At 34.2% G+C, this 21,686-nt stretch overlaps 1 protein-coding gene across 1 annotated transcript in view; it reads right to left on the reverse strand.

Moving 5' to 3' along the window:
• BMP5 (bone morphogenetic protein 5) overlaps positions 1–21,686 on the reverse strand; it is a 112,705-nt gene that overhangs the window by 21,292 nt on the left and 69,727 nt on the right. The window contains exon 3 of the mRNA XM_042937329.1: positions 15,571–15,719. Within this exon, the coding sequence (XP_042793263.1) occupies positions 15,571–15,719 (149 nt within the window). The remainder of the gene's footprint in view (positions 1–15,570; positions 15,720–21,686) is intronic.

A 21,686-nucleotide genomic window follows, 5' to 3' on the forward strand; every position in this document is an offset into this window, starting at 1 on the left:
GAAATGATTATTATTCTCACACAAAAGTCTGAGAGGGAAATATGTGAGGCTGGAACTCTAACCTACTAAATTTTGCCATAACTGAAGCTGGAGACTTGAGACTTTCAGACCCGCTACTCTGACCCTTATGACTTTGTATAAGCACTGGGGTCAGGGGATTGTATTCACATGTGCCTAAGGGTACAACCATCCATTTCAAATTTACAGTCACTGAGAAGGTAGACTGGCAAACAAAAGATCTATCCCAAAGTTACTAGTGTTATATCTCAGGCCATTCTTTTCGGAAAATGTGACTTTCAAAATGTTTATTTCTTTAAAAAGAAGGTTATTAAAGGAGGCTCTGACATAAAACAGCTCTTCAGAGGCATGTTGATATTATAAGGATAAGTGGTTCCAAATTTGAGCATTTAGTTTCCCTCCAGAATACACAGTTTGAAAAACATTCATTTGAGGGTTTATCAGTCTAATGTTGATATCGCTCTAAGATGTTTGCATAAATTCCAGTTTGCTTTTTTTTTTTTTCTCCTATAAACCCACGGTAATTGACTGCTTAACCCAAAACACCTGTGATGGAACTAGTGCCCAAATTACCTTTCCTTCATTTTGAAAAAGACTCTTGCAACATCCTTTATGAACTATTTCATAGAAGACAAATCATTCTATGCCATTCTATGTGCATTGTTTCTCATCCACATATCCTCTTGATCTGCCTTTATTTTCAATCTGTGATTAAATTTGATTCTGGTGCTCTTAAATTATAGTTTTTGTGACTCTAAATTATACTGGATTCTACCCTTTTTTTAGAAACAGATGATTTAAAATGTGCAGAATTCGCTACCGAGTATACAGACTAAATCCTTTTTATATCAGATTTTAAGGAATGTGGGGAAGAGAGAATTCTGTCTACTTAAATTCCATATACATTCTAACTCAAATTGACTTAAATTAAGCATATTGTATTCTAGCTATAAATTTCAACTCCATTATAATTTGATCAAATTTGCTTAGTTTCTAGTTGTATAGTAAACTCCCTATTGCCAGTTATAAGCACATGGATTTGAAGTATCACAAACATAATTTTACATTCGTGCTCAGAACTTTCTTGTGTTTAAGATGGTTTACATTGCCTTGTAATCTTAAACAAAAACAAGGAAAAGTTGGGACTTGAAACTATTTCATGTTGCTAGAAACTCACAGTTAAGTGGTATCTGGAAAAATTTTTGGAGCTTTAGAATACAAGGTAGTAGGATCTTTGATTTGTTCTTCAAAGTAATTCTGGGGTCCTATTCGACGAGCTGGGCACTTCATGTAATGCCTTTGCTAGACCTTTCCATTCCCTTCTTCATACTGACATTTAAAAGAGTAAATTAAAAATAATCACTTTATTTTATATGAAATATTATATATGTGCAATTATATATTCATTATTAAAAAGTGTTAAAAACAAAAGAAGGGACAAATTTGATAATATATGTGAATAGGATAGGATTCTGTGGCTGATAATAAAAGAGAAATGACACACTGGAGGTATGAAATCCATGGAGGGCAATTGGGAACCAGATCCTGACACAGTGACATGAACTAGGAGTTGAGAATTATCTGCAGACAAGAACTGAGTTTACCATTCCTGGTAACATAACCGTAGGAAAAAAATCTGTTTTCCTCTATCTAGTGTGTGAAGGGTAAAGAAGATTAAAGAAAGAAGATATTTTTTAAAGAGTTGAATTTTTTTTTTTTAATTTTTGCTGAAGGGACTGTAATGCCTCACAGTTTGAGAAAGTGGTGGGGATTAGAAAAAAAAGTGTTCAGAAACATTGGCATGATGAGTCAAGACGCATGTGAGGGGTAAGGGTGGGGGATACAAACATTCAGAACTGAAACTCATGCGACTGCAGGAAGGAGGGCCTGGGGGAAGAAAGGCCGAGAACTGTAAAGGAGCAGAGAGGTTTGTGCCTAGTGGTGGAAGCTGTCCAGAACACTCAAGTGTTTTATTGCACCAAGGGTGGGACTGAGGTGATGGAAAACGATCGGTCTCCTTCCATAGGACATCATTCTGAAATGAGGAGGCTTACTGTCTCAAGCCTGACAAGCCCAACAAATGTTTTTTACTCAGGCCTTATTTTCAGCTTGTGAAAATATGAATGTCAAACTAGGAACTGCAGTGTACCTTCACATAAGCACTTATTTTTTAAGAGCTCTTCTCTTTATATATAGCACCTTTCCCCTGAGACCCTACAAGCTTTACAGACATCATCTGTCACATGCTCCCCAAAGATTGGTTAGCAGTTGGTCTTACAATCCTCATTTATTTTAAGAAAGCAGAAACATTCTTTTCACAAAACCATGAGAAGAGTGGATTATTTTTAGCCCTGTTTCCAGTCTGATGTGACTTTTTAAAATAAAAAAGTCCACACTTCTTTCCTTTCAAATCATAGATTTAAATAAAACTATAACATAGCAGAGTTTCCACAGAAATCGACAAAAAGCCTTGAAACACTATTTCTGTGGGTTAGGAAATCAGTGAACAGAAATTTTAGAAATCAAACGTGTTTAGTTTGTTTGATAGCAGTGAAATTAAGTTAATTGCAGTGAAATTAAATTATTTTCACACTTCATCTTATCTCTAGTAGGTGAAAGTGGACTTTGAAATGAACATAATGCAGTTACTTGGGAAACTGATAAGTGTCTAAAGGAATCATTCATTTTTACCAGTTTATATGATATATTATTCAAAAGAATTGTTATCATACAGAAAAACATGGTTCATTAAATGTTTGATCTTTCCTTTCCGTTTGATAAGTAAAGCCATGAAACCATCACAAGCTACTTGCAGAATCTTTAGACAAGTCCATACCACCAAAATGAAAGAAATTTATTTTGACACCTAATAGAGAACGAAGAGAGTAAAAGGTATTTTCCAAAATATGCAATGAAGACCTGATACTGAGATACCTAAAATGTACACCATGGTAAGTATCTGTTTTTGGAAAAAAAAAAAAAAAAAGTTAAGACTTTTAGGAGTTAATTCTTTCCTTCACATATGAAGTTTGGATCACAAAACATTTTTTTTAGTGAAAAAAAGCAGAACTTTTCTTCACCCGTTTCTCATGTCTCTGGCTATGGAAAGAACGTGAACTGGCCTGCCTCACATAAGGGAGCAGTCGCACGATTAGATCTCGCACCACCATGAGGCCACGCGTGGTGTTCCCCAGAGCAAGTGCATCCTGCTGAGCTGTCTGCATGCAAAATAATAGCTGGGTTCCAAGAGCATTACCTTTTGGTTATCCTGGGTCAGCAGCATCTTCTGATTTCATAGCCTAAGTAGATCTTTCATATTTCCATTAGCTCCATTACTTTAGAGAGAAATTACGTGAATACTTCCTCATATAAATATGAGTACCCATAATAAATAATAAGCATGCTCTTCAAAAGGATCACGAAAAGTGGGAATTGAGAAGGATGGCTAAGTCAGTACTTCTGATGATAAAACAGTTGCCATCTATTGAAGGGAGGTACCTCACTAGATGTATATGCACCATATTTACACCTTGCAATCACACACGGGTTACACTTGAAAACTGAATAAAATAATAATCAGAGAAGGATCGGATCTTTCACTCAGCCCTGTCAATCCTAAAGTAGCACGCTATTCCTTTAAGTGTTCCCCTTTGTTGAGGATTGGTTAGGCCTGATGCTTTGTCTTGGGTCTCTGCTTTCCACCTTGCAAAGACTCCAGGAAAACCATCCATCTCAGATCTGTCAGTGACACACACGTAGTGTCTGGAAGAAGTGTTACAGCTGCTTGTTTTGTTAAGTTCAAGGTTGGACTTTCCTTAGTAAGCAGGAAAATAAGGATTCAACACTTCCCACCAGCCATGAAAGGGCAACTGGTTTCCCCAGTGTCTATGCCACTCAAATTGCAATGTGTCACACTACAGAGAAATGAGCATTCATTTCTAAGCAGCTGAGATATGTCATCCCCTTATCAAAGTATTTTCCCTCAACTTTCAATTTCAAATTCTGATCACCTCTTGCAACACAGCTATTGGCTGTTTGTCAGACACTTTTGCTTCTCTTTTGGTTTTCTTCTCTCCCACTTGAGCTTACACCAGGTGTGCCAGAGGTGAATTCTCAGTTGCACAGAATACAGTGGCTGCTCATGCCTTATATTCACTAAAGCTTCTCTTTTCTTCCCACTGTGTTCTCTGCTCGCGATGCAAAACAAGCACTGCTGTTATTTTCATAATGTGTCTTTAAGAAATATGGATCTGCAATAGGTGAAGTTCACAAAGAGAAGAGTGGGAAACACGGAGTTAACTCTAGTGTATGATGAGAATAAGGAGAATCTCATATTGTTCATGGCTCTAAATCAATATTACCATGAAAATATTTACCCTCAGATCATTAGTTAAACCAGAATTAGAGTCTAGAATAGGGAATATAACGAACAACAATAACTGGCATATGTTCCTGACATTGGCATTTGTTTGGCAAGATTGGTGATCCATGGTTACTGTTCTGAATTAGGGAAAATCAAAAACAGAAATACAGATGTAGCCAAACACTTCCATATCCTTTTTCATTAAGGGAAGTCTAAAAAATGGTAAAATACATCTTTCACCAGATAATGAAGTAAGACTAACTCCTGTTTGTCTCTGCTTACTTTAAATCACTGATTTCAAAACTCTTTTTCACGTTATGTTTTTGAGTTGTGATGATAAAATCTGGATAAGAAAATTATGTTTACCATGTGTCTCTCATTGAAATATCAACATACTATAAATTAAAACAAAGAAAATTGCCTTTAAAACCTAGTTTTAAAACATTGTATATATAATGGACATGGTAAAAGCAAATTCAAGTTCTTCCATTTATTACCGAATATATTCCATAATCAACATCTACTTATAAAGGAAAATTATTTCTCTCTACGAACCATTATACAAGATTAAATTAGGCTATGAGAGGCCCATTTCAGCCTACTGATCAGATACAAAATGCAGACATTTTAAAAGAAATAAGAATCATGATTCTTCCTTTCTAACAGAACTAAAGGATCTATAAATTACATTCTGATCATTTTGTTCAAAGCACCAGGTTTTTAGAAAAGCAGTCATGGTTCACCCAACTAAGCTCTGCTTATAGGGAAACAAAACGAAACAAAACAAAACACAATCACAAATTTTAAAAACCGTGTTTAATTGCCAGAGGATTTATTTTTCAATTTGGGGGGGGGAATCACCCTAATGTGTTGATTCCAAAACACAATTCAGCTAGTCCAAGATCCCTTCAGGGTTAAAACAATACCAACTCGCCGTCAGCTTTGATGCTGGAAGGTGGGAAGGTGAGATGGGGGAAAGGATTGACTTCACACTGACTTTCTGTACAATAATTTTAGAATTTGGAAACTGCATGCTTGACTAGCCTCAGGGCAAGTTTGCTGCACTCTGACTTAAACTACAAACTTGAGCACCAGTTGCCATTTAAAAAGGGCGGTGAGGGAGGTAGATATGAGGATTCCATGATGAGGAACATGGATTACGGGAGAGAAAATGACAGGAGAGCCTATCAAAATACATTAGTGAGATATATACTGTACCAAGGAAAGGCATGTTCATTATTAAATTCAAAATAAAGAAATTAAATTTGGCTAAATTTAATTACATGTTGACGTGAATCACTACCTTTTCTACTTTTTGATTTATGAGTGTATCAAATTAACTATAATTGTGTAGGGGCTGAAAGAAATACTGAAGTAGTTAGATTTAGAAAACAAAAAAATATGGTTAAATTGCTGTTACTTTTTGTGGTAACAAGAGGTAGATCAAAATTCAATACCAGACAGAAAATATAAAAACTCAAAGGTAATTCCCAAAAGGTCCAACATAAAATTCAATTTTGTCCCATAACAATCATTATTAATAGCATTGTTTTATATGGAAATTATAAAATTACCTTTATTTTTTCAGTTTGGAATTTGTACGAAATTCATATAATTTGTGGGAATCATAGTATATAAGAGCTGGCTCTGAAAATAAATCATCATTAGATTCATGGGCAAAATTATTAAACTTTCTAAGACTGAGTTTCCTCATGTACGAAATAGGATAATAGTGAAGATAAAGTAGATATTCCATTTAAAGAGCTAGTAAAATGTCAGGCACTTAATAAGCTCTCAGTAAATGTTAGATTCCATTAGTTATTAATATTATTGCAACTGACCATCACAGCATATACACAGTTTGAATATTTATTTAAGATGAACTAAAGATGTACCTAGGAAGTAAAACTTAGGTTAATCATAAAGAACTAAAAAATATGAAATATTAGCCTGGAAGAATAATTGACGTTGGCAAAAAAATATTGCCAAAATCAGGGTATAAAAAAGCATATCTTTATGTAGACAGAAGATAAATTTTGATAAATAGAGTGAGCTTGAAAATACATGAAGTATAGTTTATGAAAACCATATATGACTAATAAGAGAATTAATAAAGTCTAGGGTTGAACAAAGTACAAATTTACCAGTGCTCCAATATTTATGTATAGTTACTCTAGCTATGAAAGACATATTGATGATTTTGCTCATTTTTATGCAGTGGGAAAATTGTAAAAATCTAAAGCACACAGAAAAGATTTATGTTCTCTGATGTGCTTTAAGACATTACACGAGTTCGAAAACCCATAGGTCACAGCCTACATGATTTTGGAAAATTAACAATACTTATTTTAAACCACAAGGGAAATCTATGTCATACTTATTTTCAATAGACATTTTTACCATAAAGATACAGGAATTCTCCTCAATGGAAACTTTTCTGAATCATTCACATAAAGTGACCAATATAGTTTGTTTCTTCTAGCCATCTTTTATTTATTTTCTTAATTTATTTTTTTAATCTTTATTTATTTTTGAGAGAGAGACAGACAGAGTGCAAGTAGGAAGGAATGAGAGAGGGAGACACAGAATCTGAAGTAGGCTCCAGGTTCCCAGCTGTCAGCAAAGAGCCCGACATGCGGCTTGAACTCATGAACTGCGAGATCATGACCTGAGCTGAAGTTGGATGCCTAAATGACTCAGCCACCCAGGCCACCCCTCTTCTAGCCATCTTCTAAATACCTCTCCATGGTTTGATTCATACAAAGAATGATTTTTTAGAAACTAATACATTTCCATAGATTAATTTATGCTTTAATGTTTTTGAAATTCTATAGAAATAGGATGGAAACTGAAGCCACTTTAAAGAAAATGTTCTGGAAAAATTTAGATTAAGTTTTATGTTTTGTTATGATACTGAAAAAGTTTGTGTGGCCCTTAAAGTAAAAGAAACTATAACCTGTCTAAATGCTGTAATAAGAACTCTCTAAAAACCTTAGTAATTATAGATTATCAACTGTGAACTTATATCTGATTCCTCCCATGATTACTTGAGAATGTGTTTATGACCAAATATTTTCCCTCTACACACACGTGTGTGTGCACGCATGCACACATTCACCTACATGCACCTATCCCAAAAGAAAGTTCATGAGATGTCTAACATTTCTTTCCTCTCTTTACCAGTTTCTCCATCTCTGGTTTTTATACAATATCTTTAGTTTTGGTTTGAATGTAACTATTTAATACCAGGCTCCTTTAAGAGGGTACATTTCCACTAACTGCACCCTCTCTGAATATAATATTTATATATGTATAATGCTTAAAGTATAAATTTAAGCTCATAAATTACAATTACCTGATAACTTATGCAATGTAACAATCCTTAGAAAAAAAGGTCAAATAAATGGTGAATTCTTCCAGTCACATGTAGCTCATTCTCTCACCATTAACGTCCACTTATTAGGCACTTCTTTTTTCTTATGCCTAAATCTGCTTCCCCCCTCCCCCCCCCACCTCACATTAATTTAATTTCTGGACTGTGGGGTAAAAGTTCAATTTTATTTATTTATTTATTTATTTGAAGTCTGTTCTTCAACTATCTTCCTAATTTATTCTTAAATATTCATCTAAAAGTCAAGCAAGTATGCTCTAAATATCCTTAACATGAAATAGTACATAAAGAATGACTTCCTTTATATTAATCATAGGAGTATATGCTCCCTATTATTTTCAGAACATTTAGCAAGATATGTGATTCTTGCAGTTTCTTGGATATGCAGATTCTCTCATTTATTTATTTGAAACCAATTGTCATCATCATAAATTCAGCAAAAGGGAGCCATATGGTTTTATGAACAAAAATGACTTAATTACTTTATAAAATAAAGTTCAGATAAGGGAAGAGAATATTATCAATCTCAAATGTTTAAAAGATCCTCTGATAAGTAGACATAATTCAACTTTTTGAACTTAGATAAATAATGAGAAACTATAGTCAAAACAGCAGGACAAAAAGAAAAATATCACCCTTGATCTCTGAATTTCTTCTGCTACTTATTAGCACTATGTCAGCTGATATTCAGATTAACTGGCCACATAGATCATCTGACCCTTGACACAGATAAATAGTCATTTGACAACACAGGCGCTTAATTTGGAGATTTTTCCCCTGTGGTAAAAACGACTCTCTTAGGAATCCTTAGGATAACACAACAAACTTATTTAACCAAATACTTCCATTTAAAAATAGTAAATTCTAGGACATTAAATGGAAACAGATACACATTAAGAACTCTTCATCTATCTCACATCAACATGCTCACATTCAATAAAGTTTAAACGAATATCAACTTAGTAACTTACACGTCTATTTAACATATAATGACACGAGGACTGTAGACACCAGGATATATTTTTCTAATTAGGAATAAATATTCTGTAATTCAAAAGATGCCAGTGAATTTTTTAAAAATCTGACTTTTTAACATAGCATATTTAAAAGATATAGCACGATACTGCAATTTTGAGGAAAATTTTTATCAGTATGTTGAATTACTCTTCACTGAGTAGGGAAAATTAGCAATTAACACAGACCTCATGGCTGTAGAAAAAAAAATGAGTAATTCCACTCCCTATCATTAATGTAGATGGAGTAGCTGCTAATTCCCAGGAGTGAACAGCAACAAAACCCCACGAGTAGGAACCCTGGGTAATAAAAGTTCAAAAATACTCACTTTCAAGATAATAGTACTGATAACTAAAGTTGACTTTTTTTTTTAATTGGCACAGTGTTGGTGAAAATAATAGAAGGTTAAATTGTGTCTTTAGAAAAGCTCTGATATGTGTGACTTCTAAAAATACAACAGAGAAAACCCTTGTGCACTAACAAGCAGAAAAAATGCTCCAATTTTACTCCTTTACTATGTCTGAAAAATAGACAGCTGCTGACCAGCATGGGTCAGATTATAAACTGAGGAGGAGGAACATTTACAATGGTTTGTTTCCTTCACTTTCAGGAAGGTCTTCTCTGATGTTCTTCCAATGAATTCATATGGTATCTTCCATTTTCTGATTATTTTATAGAAAATGGCATTTATAGAGTGGGAATTTTATGCAATGTGCTATAAATATCAGCATGACATGTTCAGAAAAACCCTTTAGCAAAGACCATCAATATTTCTTTAGCCACGTGTTCTTTGAACATTAAAATACTTCTTCTAATTCTACCTTCTTTGTAAGAAGACATCTTGATGCTAATAGGTTTATGAAGTCAAATACTAGTAATTTATACTGAGGCATCTTTGGTTTGGAAATTGTTTCTAATGGTAATATAGGTTAGCCTTTAATCAATTATCCCTATATGGGTAAGCCTATTAAGTGACAAAAACTTGTTTCCATTATATTCTTTTTTTTAATTTTTTTAATATTTATTTATTATTCAGAGACAGAGACAGATCGTGAGCATGGGAGGGGCAGAGAGAGGAGAGACACAGAATTTGAAGCAGGCTCCAGGCTCTGAGCTGTCAGCAAGGAGCCCGACGCGGGGCTCAACTCACAAACCAACAGATCGTGACCTGAGCGGAAATCGGACGCTTTACCGACTGAGCCACCCAGGTGCCCCATTCATTATTTTCAATGAAGTAATTAGTTATCCCCAAAATATCTATGTTATGTTTTCTAAGAGTAAGATGATTGGGACTCAAGAATGCTACTATATCAGTACTAATAATTTTATAATCTCTGGTACCTATGAATAACCAATATAAGGAATCAATTAATCATGATGTATATCTCTGAGTGTTCATTTCTATTGGCTTCATACTCCAGATTGGAATATATTTAAAAGTTTCCTATCAATAATCACTTTATCAACCCAAGTTATTAGACATGAGCATAATAATGTAGCTACTTATACATTTGGCTGCCAACTCAAAGTTTAAGAACATTTATCAATAATCTCACCTTTTTCCAGTGGACTATCATTTGTGAATTTATCTAAAACTTCCTTAAATCATCAGTACAACCTCTATATTTTAAAAAAAATTAATCCTAAGTTAAATGAGTGTCACCTGGAGTAAGTGAAAAGTCTGTGTGCATTCTCTAGTCCTATTCAGCATAAAGACCTTTCATTCCTGTCTTACCATATGCCAGGTCCTTTCAACTAATACAGCCTCACACAGTCATTGTAAGTAATTAGCACTAATACTCATTCTATTAATGCTACGACTAAAACATGAACTACTTTGTCAGAGCCAAGATTTAAAAAAATTTTTATGTTTATTTCTGAGAGAGAGAGAGTGAGGGAGAGAGAGAGGGAGATAGTGTAAGCAGGGGAGGGGCAGAGATAGAGGGAGACACAGAATCTAAAGCAGGCTCCAGGCTCTGAGCTGTCAGCACAGAGCCTGACACAGGGCTCAAACCCGCAAATCATGAGATCATGACCGGAGCTGAAGTCGGACGCTTAACCGACTGAGCCACCCAGGTGCCCCAAACAGAGCTAAGATATGAATCTAGTTTTCCTAATAATTTCTTCTTAGAATTTATATTTCTAGAATGGAGTTATTTATTCTATTTATTTATCCTTCTTATGTCAATTAAGTATGAAAAAATTAAGTATATAAACTTTAAATTCTATGTCATCTGTAGTAATAACTATGTTTCTCTATCTTATATTTAAGCATCAATCATAATGGAATTTTATTTCATAGTTAATACCTCTGAAATTTGTTTTCTTGAATTGGCTACAAAATTCAGTGAAACGTTGAAATCTGTCTTTAAATCTGAATTTTTACCTTGATATGCTTGGAAATTATGCCACAACTTCATTTGAAGAAAAATGGATATTAGAGTCTTATTAAAAAAAGAACTTTATAATGTTTCTTGGACATTAAACAGTACTCTGACAAAACAACATTTTGATGACTTGAATACAAATGAATCAGAAACATACGGATTGAATTTTCTTTGACGTATAAGTGGGTTTGAATAGAAAGAAAAAAAAGTCATTGGCAAAATTCATTCTGAGTATTGCCAAACCTAAAATGTCTGAAAACATAGGATTTTTTAAAGACATTCTAATGAACCCAAAAATACTCTCTTTGTTTTTCCATCTCTATAAACCCAAGTTTGAGAAAAGGATTAATGTACTTGGAAGGTTTAAACTGTATAAAGCATCAAACAGTGGGAAATTGTAGTGTTTTGGGGGAAACACTTAGTCTTTAAAGCTCGGTTAAGTTGCTATCTGTGTAATAAGCCCTGTATGTATATATGTGTAAAGAATAATGGTACCATAGGTTTATTAACAATTTTAATAAAGACCTAATAATTCAGATGATTAATGTGTTTTTATAACTTGGTAAGCTAAAAATCTTACAATAAATTATAAGACAGACCTAAGCCTACTCATTTGCTGTTAATAAAGAGAGACTATCTTATCACAGAAATCTATTAACCACCATGAGAGAATGCTTGAGAACTTTGAAAGTGATTTTACACAAGTGGATCCATGTCTGGAATCTCTAGATTAGACCATTAAGAAGCAGCAGTGTTTCTTTTTTGTTTGCCTGCTCATATGTTTGCTTAATTTTGATGAAACAAATGTGTGGAGTTCAGGGAATTATTCTGTATGAAAAAAAAAAATCAATGGAATATTCTTAAAGTCTCCTGCCAAATCGATGGCAGTTCATTTGTCAAATTTCTAAAAAGAATATTTCATAAACTGACATATTTTTCACAGTTCCTCTGAGGAATCATAATGCTAGTTTTGATTTCAGCAGTCTTTTGACTTCCAAAATATATTTGGGCCTCTTTACCTTTTTTTCTCTTTTTGCAGGAGAAAGATAATCAAAATTTAATAATATACATCACTGGTTTTCTCCTCACTTTATGACTAAAACTGCTTTAACTACTGTACTGTGAGTTGGGTACAAAACTCTGCTCCTGTGTTACACCAGACTGACTTGGTTAATAATCACCCGAAAGTTATAGTTTGGAATGTCTTCTTAAGAGTAACATGTTCAGGGGCAGATGGTGTATAAAAGTCTTTTAAATTACAAACTCATTCAGTGATCATTCAAGATACATTTTTAATACCTACCCACAAGCCTCACTGTACCAAGCACAGAGGGTACAACTGTGAAGGTGAAATATACATCCTATGACCTCATGAAACCAACATTCATACGATGGTGTTGCTGTGATTGATTAAAGCAGCAAGTCTGGTTCTTTTATGACGTGTGATCAAGCAACAAGAATATACTATACATAAGTGAGATTTCATTTTCCTTCCATGATTTGTCTCCAAATCACTTTCCTAATAGCATTTGCAGTCATATTTCATACATGATTGTTGTTCTGGCCAACTCTGAGCTATTGACTTTTTCCAGACTATTCCATGCAATTTGCCATTCTATTCATTTACTCACCTTGTTTCCTCATCTAGGAATGAATTCTCCCTTCGACCATTCCACATACGCCCACAGTTCCCTCTCTTCTCATCTCCATTTCTTGAAATCTTATTGAACTGACCTGGCTTAAAAGTCACCTGAACCACTGTCCTTCTGGCTCTGACTTGTTTGGAATTAACTCTCTATCTTCCATTTTCCTGTAGTGTCTTGATTGTGCTACTATTTTTAGCATTTAGAATGCTTTATCCTTTCTAAAATTAGCTACGTATATCTGTCTCCCAGATTATATTGCCCTTTAACATATTGTCTTTCATGTATAGATACTCAATAAGTTTATGCCAAACAAATGAATAAGTGGGTAATCAACAAATCATTTGAAATCATCTGAGTACCATCCAATCATGACGGCCAATTACTTTTGCTGAGAAGTAAATGTTTTCAGAACCCATTACTGTAAATTAAAGATGGTTTGCTCTGTTTGAAGCAATGTCACAATATCACATTGAGCACATCAGCAGTAGTAATGAATGAAGCAATAATAAGCTGAAGCATCTGGTTATTCATATTTATAGAGAAATGTCACAAGTATATTCTCCATAAGGTCACAGTTAATAAAACTAAGGGACCAGGAGGGCCATTTGCTTTCTGAAGGCCAAATATGCTCTAGCTCTGGTTAAAATCTGTTTTAAGTATTGCTTAAAGGCACAAAGCCAGTTTGCCTAGCACATTTAACCATTTTCATATTTTAATATTGGACAGTATTACAGAGATAAAGAAAAGCAACGAAAGCTGTATATAACCTAAGTCTTAAATAAAGGACTTGGAAACCTTTGAAAAAAAATGAAATATTAATTTATTTTAGGCTCAAAACAATCTTCCCATATTATTAAATAATACAACATTAATTTAAAGTAAAATTACCCTAACATATAGGAGAAATAAATCAAGGAGTGGGAGGAAACTACAAAATATAAAGTAGTTCTTGGCGAGAAAAACATAAGTTGAAAGAAAGACAGAAGCCAAATTACATAGATAGTAAAGCAGAGAGAACCAATACAGAAGAAAGAGTGAAAAAAAAAGGGAAATTTCAGAATTTTCAAGTGGGGTGCGAATGGGTAGGGAATGAAAAAGAAAGAGGCTGATCATATTTCATAGATCTCTTGAATTGTTTAGTTAGACATTTCAAGCATCTCCCTAAGGAGAAGACTAGGAGAAGCACATACCACTAATTTAATTTTTCTTGTTTGGGCCACATACCAGGGAAGAAATGACTGCTCACCCCCACAGTGCTGATTTCCCAGTCACATTTCTGACCATAAATGTACAGTAGTTTGACAGTGTAAGAATTCTTGGAAGATTATTTAAATGCATACTTTCTCAGTCTACATTCATAATGCTTGAACTCTGCAAATCCTCAATGCTAATCGCAAAGCCATAATTGAAAAATAACCTATACTTCAAAATATTTGAATTGTTTTAAAAAATTTAATTCGGCGCTGTCATTAAAATCTATGAAAAGCCTAGATTTGGTGGGAAAATGCCTGAAACACTTCAATAACACTAAGAACTTCAATAACTCTATTACTAGATCAAGATCTGAGGATGAACTCGGTAATATATTTGGTTTGTATCTGTCAGTCTCATTTCATATACACAATCCTTGGGGAACCAGCATTGGTTATAGTATTCTTCAGCTATGAATCTGGTTATATAGGTAACACAATGTCACTGTGAAGTCCTAATGCTTATAGCGACGAACCCCTTTAAAAGAGACCCAAATCAGACCCAACTTTTACTTAACTGTATGTTTTGAGCAAGGCTGTAGTGTTATACAGCAAAGAGGAATGAGTAGGGCAGCCTCTAGGGTGAATGTGTCTACTGACTGATCCTGCAGAAAACTAAAACAGTAAAACTTAAATAAGGTACACCCTCTAATTAATCATCCTTTTATAAATTACCCTCCCTGGGCCTGGCCCTAACATTCACAGGGTGTGAGGCACAATGTAGCCCACTTGGTATATTTCTAAATATACCATTTTACGTCTAGCATCTAGCCAAGCGCATGCCATACAGTTGGTCAATGAGTACTGGTGAGCATAAAAAAACTTCTGGAGCTTCTTCAAAATAAACCTTTCCTACCGATCCCCTCCCACCCCCAACTCCACAGATGACCCTGGAGGTGTTGTCTTTGACCAAATATTGGAATATGTTAAGACCAAACGACGTTATTTTCTGCAGTATTTCATGCCTCTTTTCTCCCCTGTATTATCGGTAGCTCCTTTGCCTGTTTCCCTAGCACTATTATGTATATGTGTATGTCTTTGTTATTTTTAGTCAAGTTTTGAGATATTTTTTACATACAGTAGTGTTCATTTCAATGTACAGTTCTATAAATTCTTATAAACTATATAGTTGTATAACTACCGTCATAATCAAGACATAGATCCATAGCATTTTGTATATAGCTTTCTTTTGGTGTTGTTATGGTAGTGCTATTTGTTTGCATACAGTTCTTCAAGACTAGATTAAAAACTCTTTCAGAGCCAGGACCGATACATAATTCTTCTTTACCCCTTATCCCCACCACAGAGGCTGAAAATAAATGTGTGTTGAGTAAATATGTTTATAAATCAATTAACTAATTGATGTATTGCACTATCCTATGGCGGGTGCTACCTTGCACAACGTAGATATAAAACATATCTTGGTTAAATTGTGTACAAAGTCGTAACTCTCAGTGTGTCAAAACTAGCCCCATGAAAAATATTGAAATTCATTGCTTACCATCTCCTGTTTCTGCACAGAGCTGTAAACCCAAATTATTCTGTGGATTAATTACCCAATGATTGCTGGTCACAGTGATATCAAAGACAAGCCAACCCACATCTAAAGCTTGGGTCTTTCTTGTGTCTAACAGGAACAGATCTGCATCCCTAGGGAGAAAAAGAACAACAACAAAAAAAAGTTAAAAGTGTGAACGAAAATCATCATTTCCTATACTTAAGTGAAAACATTCCAAAAGCACTCTTTAAAATAACAAAACTTAAAAGAAATAACAAAAGATAATTAAAGCACAAGGGGAACAAGTGACTCAAGCGACGGGTAAATAAGACACAGAACCTTTTATTGTTGGGCCCCCAACCCAAATCTGGTGCAGATTAGTAATATCTGAAAGTAATTTCCATTTTCCTGCTCTTCACTTGCCTTTACAAACAGGCTTTGTGGTCTAGATTTGGTCTCTGATAATCAGTGTTCCCTGAAACCACTATCTGTACATAGCCATCATTGGCAAGTTCACACTAGCAAGGATTCAATTGAAAGGAAATGGAGATGAAAGTAGCTAGTCTAATTTGGGTGATGAATGTGGCTTGTTAAAAGAATGGAGCACAGGCAAGGTGATACAAGCATCTGTTTTAGGGACGTTTTTCTTTTTTATTCATTTTTTAGTATATGTTTTCCCATTTTTATAATATATTTTTATTTTGTTTACTTCATTCCATTTTTATTATGTAATTATTTTATGGGTACCAAAGGCCAAGAGAGGGTCTCAGACCACACTATTTGATTAAAAGTGAATTCAATGGATTGAGAAGCAGGTGCACCCTGACTTGCTTTAACATCCTCTGCATGCATAAGACCCCTGCGGTGATAATTATGAACTTGTTGTTTTAGAATGATCTCCACAGTGATTGACATTTATCAAGATTAATTTTAGCATTCAATTTCCAAATGCATGAATATTTGTTGAATTATAGCGAATTGCTTTATTTATTATTTCCTTACTAATGGCAGCCTCGGAGCTAAATGTTACAAATTTCCAACATGTAATCTTGACAATAGCTCTTTCATATTGATGAAATTGAAGGTCAGGTAGGTGAAGGGTAAAGCATTAGAACTTCTTCAAAGCAGAATAGAAATAGACTATTATGCACTTTTATGACCTTTTATACTGTGCTGATTCTGCTTAAGGACATTATTTGTATGAGGAAAGTCAAAACTATGTCATAATCAGCTATGTTAAATACTGTTCTACTGTATTTGCCATCTATCTGCATCACACAAGACACTTAGAAAATGGCTTAGAAAATGTAAAAAGCAAATTTTGAGTAAAACCAAATCATGTATATATTATTTCTTAAAAAATATTATAATTGAAAATTTATTTTTAACAGAAGTGAAGATTCTCAATGTTTTGGAAGTTACATCTTCATTTCTTTATTTCAACTTGATTTATTCCATCCTTTCATTAACCTAAAAAAGTTAAAATAAATGCATTATGATTATTTAAATCATCCATCTATACTACTCCGACTATACAACTCTCATCCTCCTTCACAATTTTATTTTTTTAATTTTTTAAAAATGTTTTATGTTTTTATTTTATTTTTGAGAGAGAAAGATACAGGGTGAATGGGGGAGGGGCAGAGAAAGAGGGAGACAGAATCTGAAGCAGGCTCCAGGCTCTGAGCTGTCGGGGTAGAGCCTGACATGGGGCTCAAACTCATGGATTGTGAGAACATGAGCTGAGCTGAAGTCAGATGCTCAACGGATTGAGCCACCCAGGCACCCCTCTCCTTCACAATTTTAATCATAATGTTTACCAAAGGAGGGTTCCAGACACCTTTTCATTTCCAAAATCGGACTCAGTGAGATATCAAAGACATATGACAAGCATATAGTACAATACAGTGAAAATATACAATTAGTTCCCACTTGAATTTTAAGGACCCATTATATTCTTAGTGGGAAGGGATCAAATTGTCCCTCTTCTTCCTAACTTGGAAAACTCACCAAGTAAACAGAATCCAAGAAAATACAAATTATCGTTAAATTCTTGAGATATTTGATAAGTGTCTTTGAGACTGTAATATTAGAATTAATTTAATCACATTATTAACTCTTAAACAGAAGGAGTCGCCCTGCAGCTTGGGAAATACTTAAGCACCACCCTGCTGTCAAAACTGCTTTCATTTGAAATACAGTATATATGTTCTACTAAACTCCGCAAAGCTTGTAATGTCATCCCTTGGTATGATATAAACAGACACTTGAAAAACAAAAAAAAAAAGAACAAAGAGGTAAAATTTGTTTTAGTGGCAATCACCACTAATTAACAAAGGTCTTTAGGTAGTTAGGTAATATTTTCTTTTATTTTTAAATTATGCTATTTTTCCAGAAAAAAAATTCCCAAATATCCCCAAATGCCCAAGTCCCCAAATTTTCAAGCATGACTGTGAGGAAAATGGTTTCAGTTTTAATGCACACATTTAGAAAACACACAAGCCAGAGGATTCAATCAAGCCTTAAATATACGAATTTCAGAGATGCAACTTGCAATTCATTAGAGGGTAAATTTAGGCAGATAGTATGGCTTGAAAAATCCACCCATTTCTAGTCACCTCCCCCCGAAGTTATGACATTTCCATTGCTTTCATAAGCTCCATGATTTCCTATTCATATTCAAAGCTATTTTATTTTTGACTGATAAATTGTATGTTTTAATTTCTCCTCAGTCCTTTTATAGAAACTCTTCTGCATTACCTATGGGCAACAGAATATGCTTTGGAAAAATCAAGTCTATTACTAATCAATGCAATGGTAACAATTCTGTAATTTTCACTGATGTAGTACCTTTCATAACAGTCTCTTAAAAATAAATTCCCACTCGTTCTATAGAAAATTAGATGTGATTTCTTTTGAAGTATAAAATTACTCCTCTAAAAAATGGAACTTACATCATTGGAAATACTAGAAATAATAACCATGTCCTATGAATAATATAAAATAAACTTGGAAAAGTTGCCTCATCTTGCTATTTTCACCTGATGTTTTTATAGAAATTCTCAAAATGTCTAATAAAAGATATTTGAAAATATTAATTCATTTAAAAGGAATATGGTAGAGATAAAATATATGTGTAAGAAAATATATTTATTTGTAGAAGAAATAAGTCCATAATAGAATTTTTGTATATCTTTTACAATTATAATAATGAAACCAAAAATAAAATCTTCATTCTAGCAAAGTCAATAAAGTCCATTTACATAGATGTATATAAGCAATTATTTCAGAATGCTAGTGTTAGTTCCTAAGGTTGCCATAACAAGTACCATAAGGGCACCTGGGTGACTCAGTTGGTTAGGTATCTGACTCTTGATTTCAGTTCAGGTCATGATCTCACAATTCATGAGTTTGAGCTCCATCATGGGATTCTCTCTCTCTCTGCCTCTTCCTCGTTCATGCTCTCTCTCTCTTTCTCTCTCTCTCGTAAATTAAAAAAAAAAAACAAAACAAAACAAAACTTAAAAAGAAAGTACCATAGACTGGGTGGCTTAACAGAAATTTATAGTCTCACAGTTCTGGGGGCTGCAAGTCCAAATCAAGATGTCAGATGTCAGTGGGGTTCTTTTGAGGGCTGTGAGGGAAGGATCTGTTCCAGGCCTGACTCCGTGTGTTGTAGATGGCCATCTTTTTGTGTCTTCCTATCATCTTACCTCTGTGTATGTGGCTGTGTCCAAATTTCCTCTCTTTATAAGGCAACCCTAATTGGCTCATTTTAATTTATTTATCTCTTCAAAGACCCTATCTCTAAATAAGGTCACATTCTGAGGTGCTAGTAACTCAGACTTTGATGTACGAATTAGCGGAGAAAAGTGGGCACAATTGAGCCCATAACACTATTTTAAAGTATTTTGTAAGGCATAAATTATTCTGGATGTGAATCTTCTGTTTATTTATGCTATAGCAATTATCAACACTGAAATATTTTCAAAAACAAATATATGAAAGTAAATGTATATTGATGAAAATAATTGAAAATTGCTAAAATTTGTATTTTTTTCAGATAGAATTTGATTATTTGTCTAGACTATGATATAAATAAGCATAATAATTTCTTATACAGCTAAATGAAGTCATCATGCAATTGTTAAATACAGGTATATTTAACAGAAAAAGGATTTGCAACATGCATGCAGACCTCTTTAATAACTTTAATAAAGTTATTAAAAATAGTTACTCAAAGGTGAAAAATCATATGCACATATGTAGATACATTTATAGCTCCGTACAAACACATTGGAGCAGATTTTACTTTAATCATGACCAGAGGTTTAAACATGTCTAGTCATGGGAAATCGGTGAGCTGTAGATGTGGATTTACAAGGGTGCTTTTTATTTTACTGAGAAAGGAAAGAGTTTTGCAAATGTGCCTTGGGAGTCTCAAAATACCAGGAGGGTAGGTAGTTCACTATAGACTGAGCAGCAGGGGCCAAAATTCAGCAAACTTTGAATTGTCATCATTCTTACAACTCATCTGAAAATTTAGATGGATGGAATGAGAAAACTGAGGCTATGTATTTCATTATATGACAACAGATGAAACTAAAGCTTAATTTTATCATTATGATATAACTATTAGTGTAATGTAATGAAAAAAAGGATTTGGGGATCAGACAGAGCTTGAACAATTAAGGGGTTCCTCAGCCTCAATTTCCACAATGTTTAAAATATAGTATGGTGACCCCTGCCTTAAAAGATTCTATAAAGATGGAAATGTAATATGATCTGAATATCTAAATGAGAAGCAAACTATATGTGGGTTTTTACATGCAGTGTCATAACACAGATGGCTCTAAATTGCTTAATTTTGACCTGTGAAGTCTGGGAAAGTATTACTTGGGGAGGCACATTAGCATCAAGTAACCTGAATCAGTGTTATTTCTGGATGCTTAGAGATGTTAGGGATAGAATTGGTTACCACTAAAGCAGAAAGGAGGAAGAAGATAAAGGCAGGAGTAGAATGGGGTGGGGTGGGGATAGGGAGGAGATAAGGAGGCAGAGAAGGAGAAGACCTAAAGAAATTCAGTAATTCTTCCTGGGTGTGTTGTCTTGAAAATCCAATTATTGGCTGTCTTTGTTAAGTCACTCTCTTAAAAATCACATATATAGAAGCATAGAGTCAGAAGCTGCATTGTGGATATATCATTTATCCATGTAGAAAAGTCTACAAACAGGCTCCTGGGTGGCTCAGTCGGTTAAGTGGCGGACTTGGGCTCAGGTCATGATCTCGCGGTCCGTGAGTTCGAGCCCCGCGTCGGGCTCTGTGCTGACAGCTCAGAGCCTGGAGCCTGTTTCAGATTCTGTGTCGCCCTCTCTCTGACCCTCCCCCGTTCATACTCTGTCTCTCTCTGTCTCAAAAATAAATAAACGTTAAAAAAAATTTTTTAAAAAAGAAGTCTAAAAACGAACAATAACAAAAAACGCGTAATACCGGTGCTTTTGATAACATAGTATTTCCAATGACAGCATCAAACACAGATTCAAAAAATGTTGTTTTTCAAACAACAGAGATGGACCTGCAGATGATGTGGTTTGTAATACTGTGATATATGACTCGAAATATGGCTACGGTGATAGATATGATGTCAAACATGCATGTAAAAAGTTTGAAAGTTTTCACACATATATTTTGAGAGTGAAACAAGGACTATTGCTATACTAAAGAATATTTTCTACAATATGACTAAAATATATGTGCATAATTATTTATGGTATTACTTAACTGCATTGATTATATATCTGTGTTTATAAACAAATACATTATATAAATATTCAGTTTCTCCCTCTAATATTTTGGATCTTTTACTTGGGTAAGGCAGTTATCATTTTTATAGGATCATATCATGATTATGTGTTCTCTTTATAATCAGGCATATAAGTACGCCCATATAAGTATCCAAACATGTGCATAGTAGCACACTATGCATGTAGTTTTAAATGTGTGAAATGTTAACTTAACTTCCTCTACTGTCTAAATAGTTGAATAATGAGAGTATTCTCATTATAAAACTAAAATAAAAATTATGACCAAGAATGCCTGATGTGAAATCAGCTAGTCT

The sequence above is a fragment of the Panthera leo genome, chromosome B2, assembly GCF_018350215.1.
Source record: "Panthera leo isolate Ple1 chromosome B2, P.leo_Ple1_pat1.1, whole genome shotgun sequence".
NCBI classification, from domain to species: Eukaryota; Metazoa; Chordata; class Mammalia; order Carnivora; family Felidae; genus Panthera; species Panthera leo.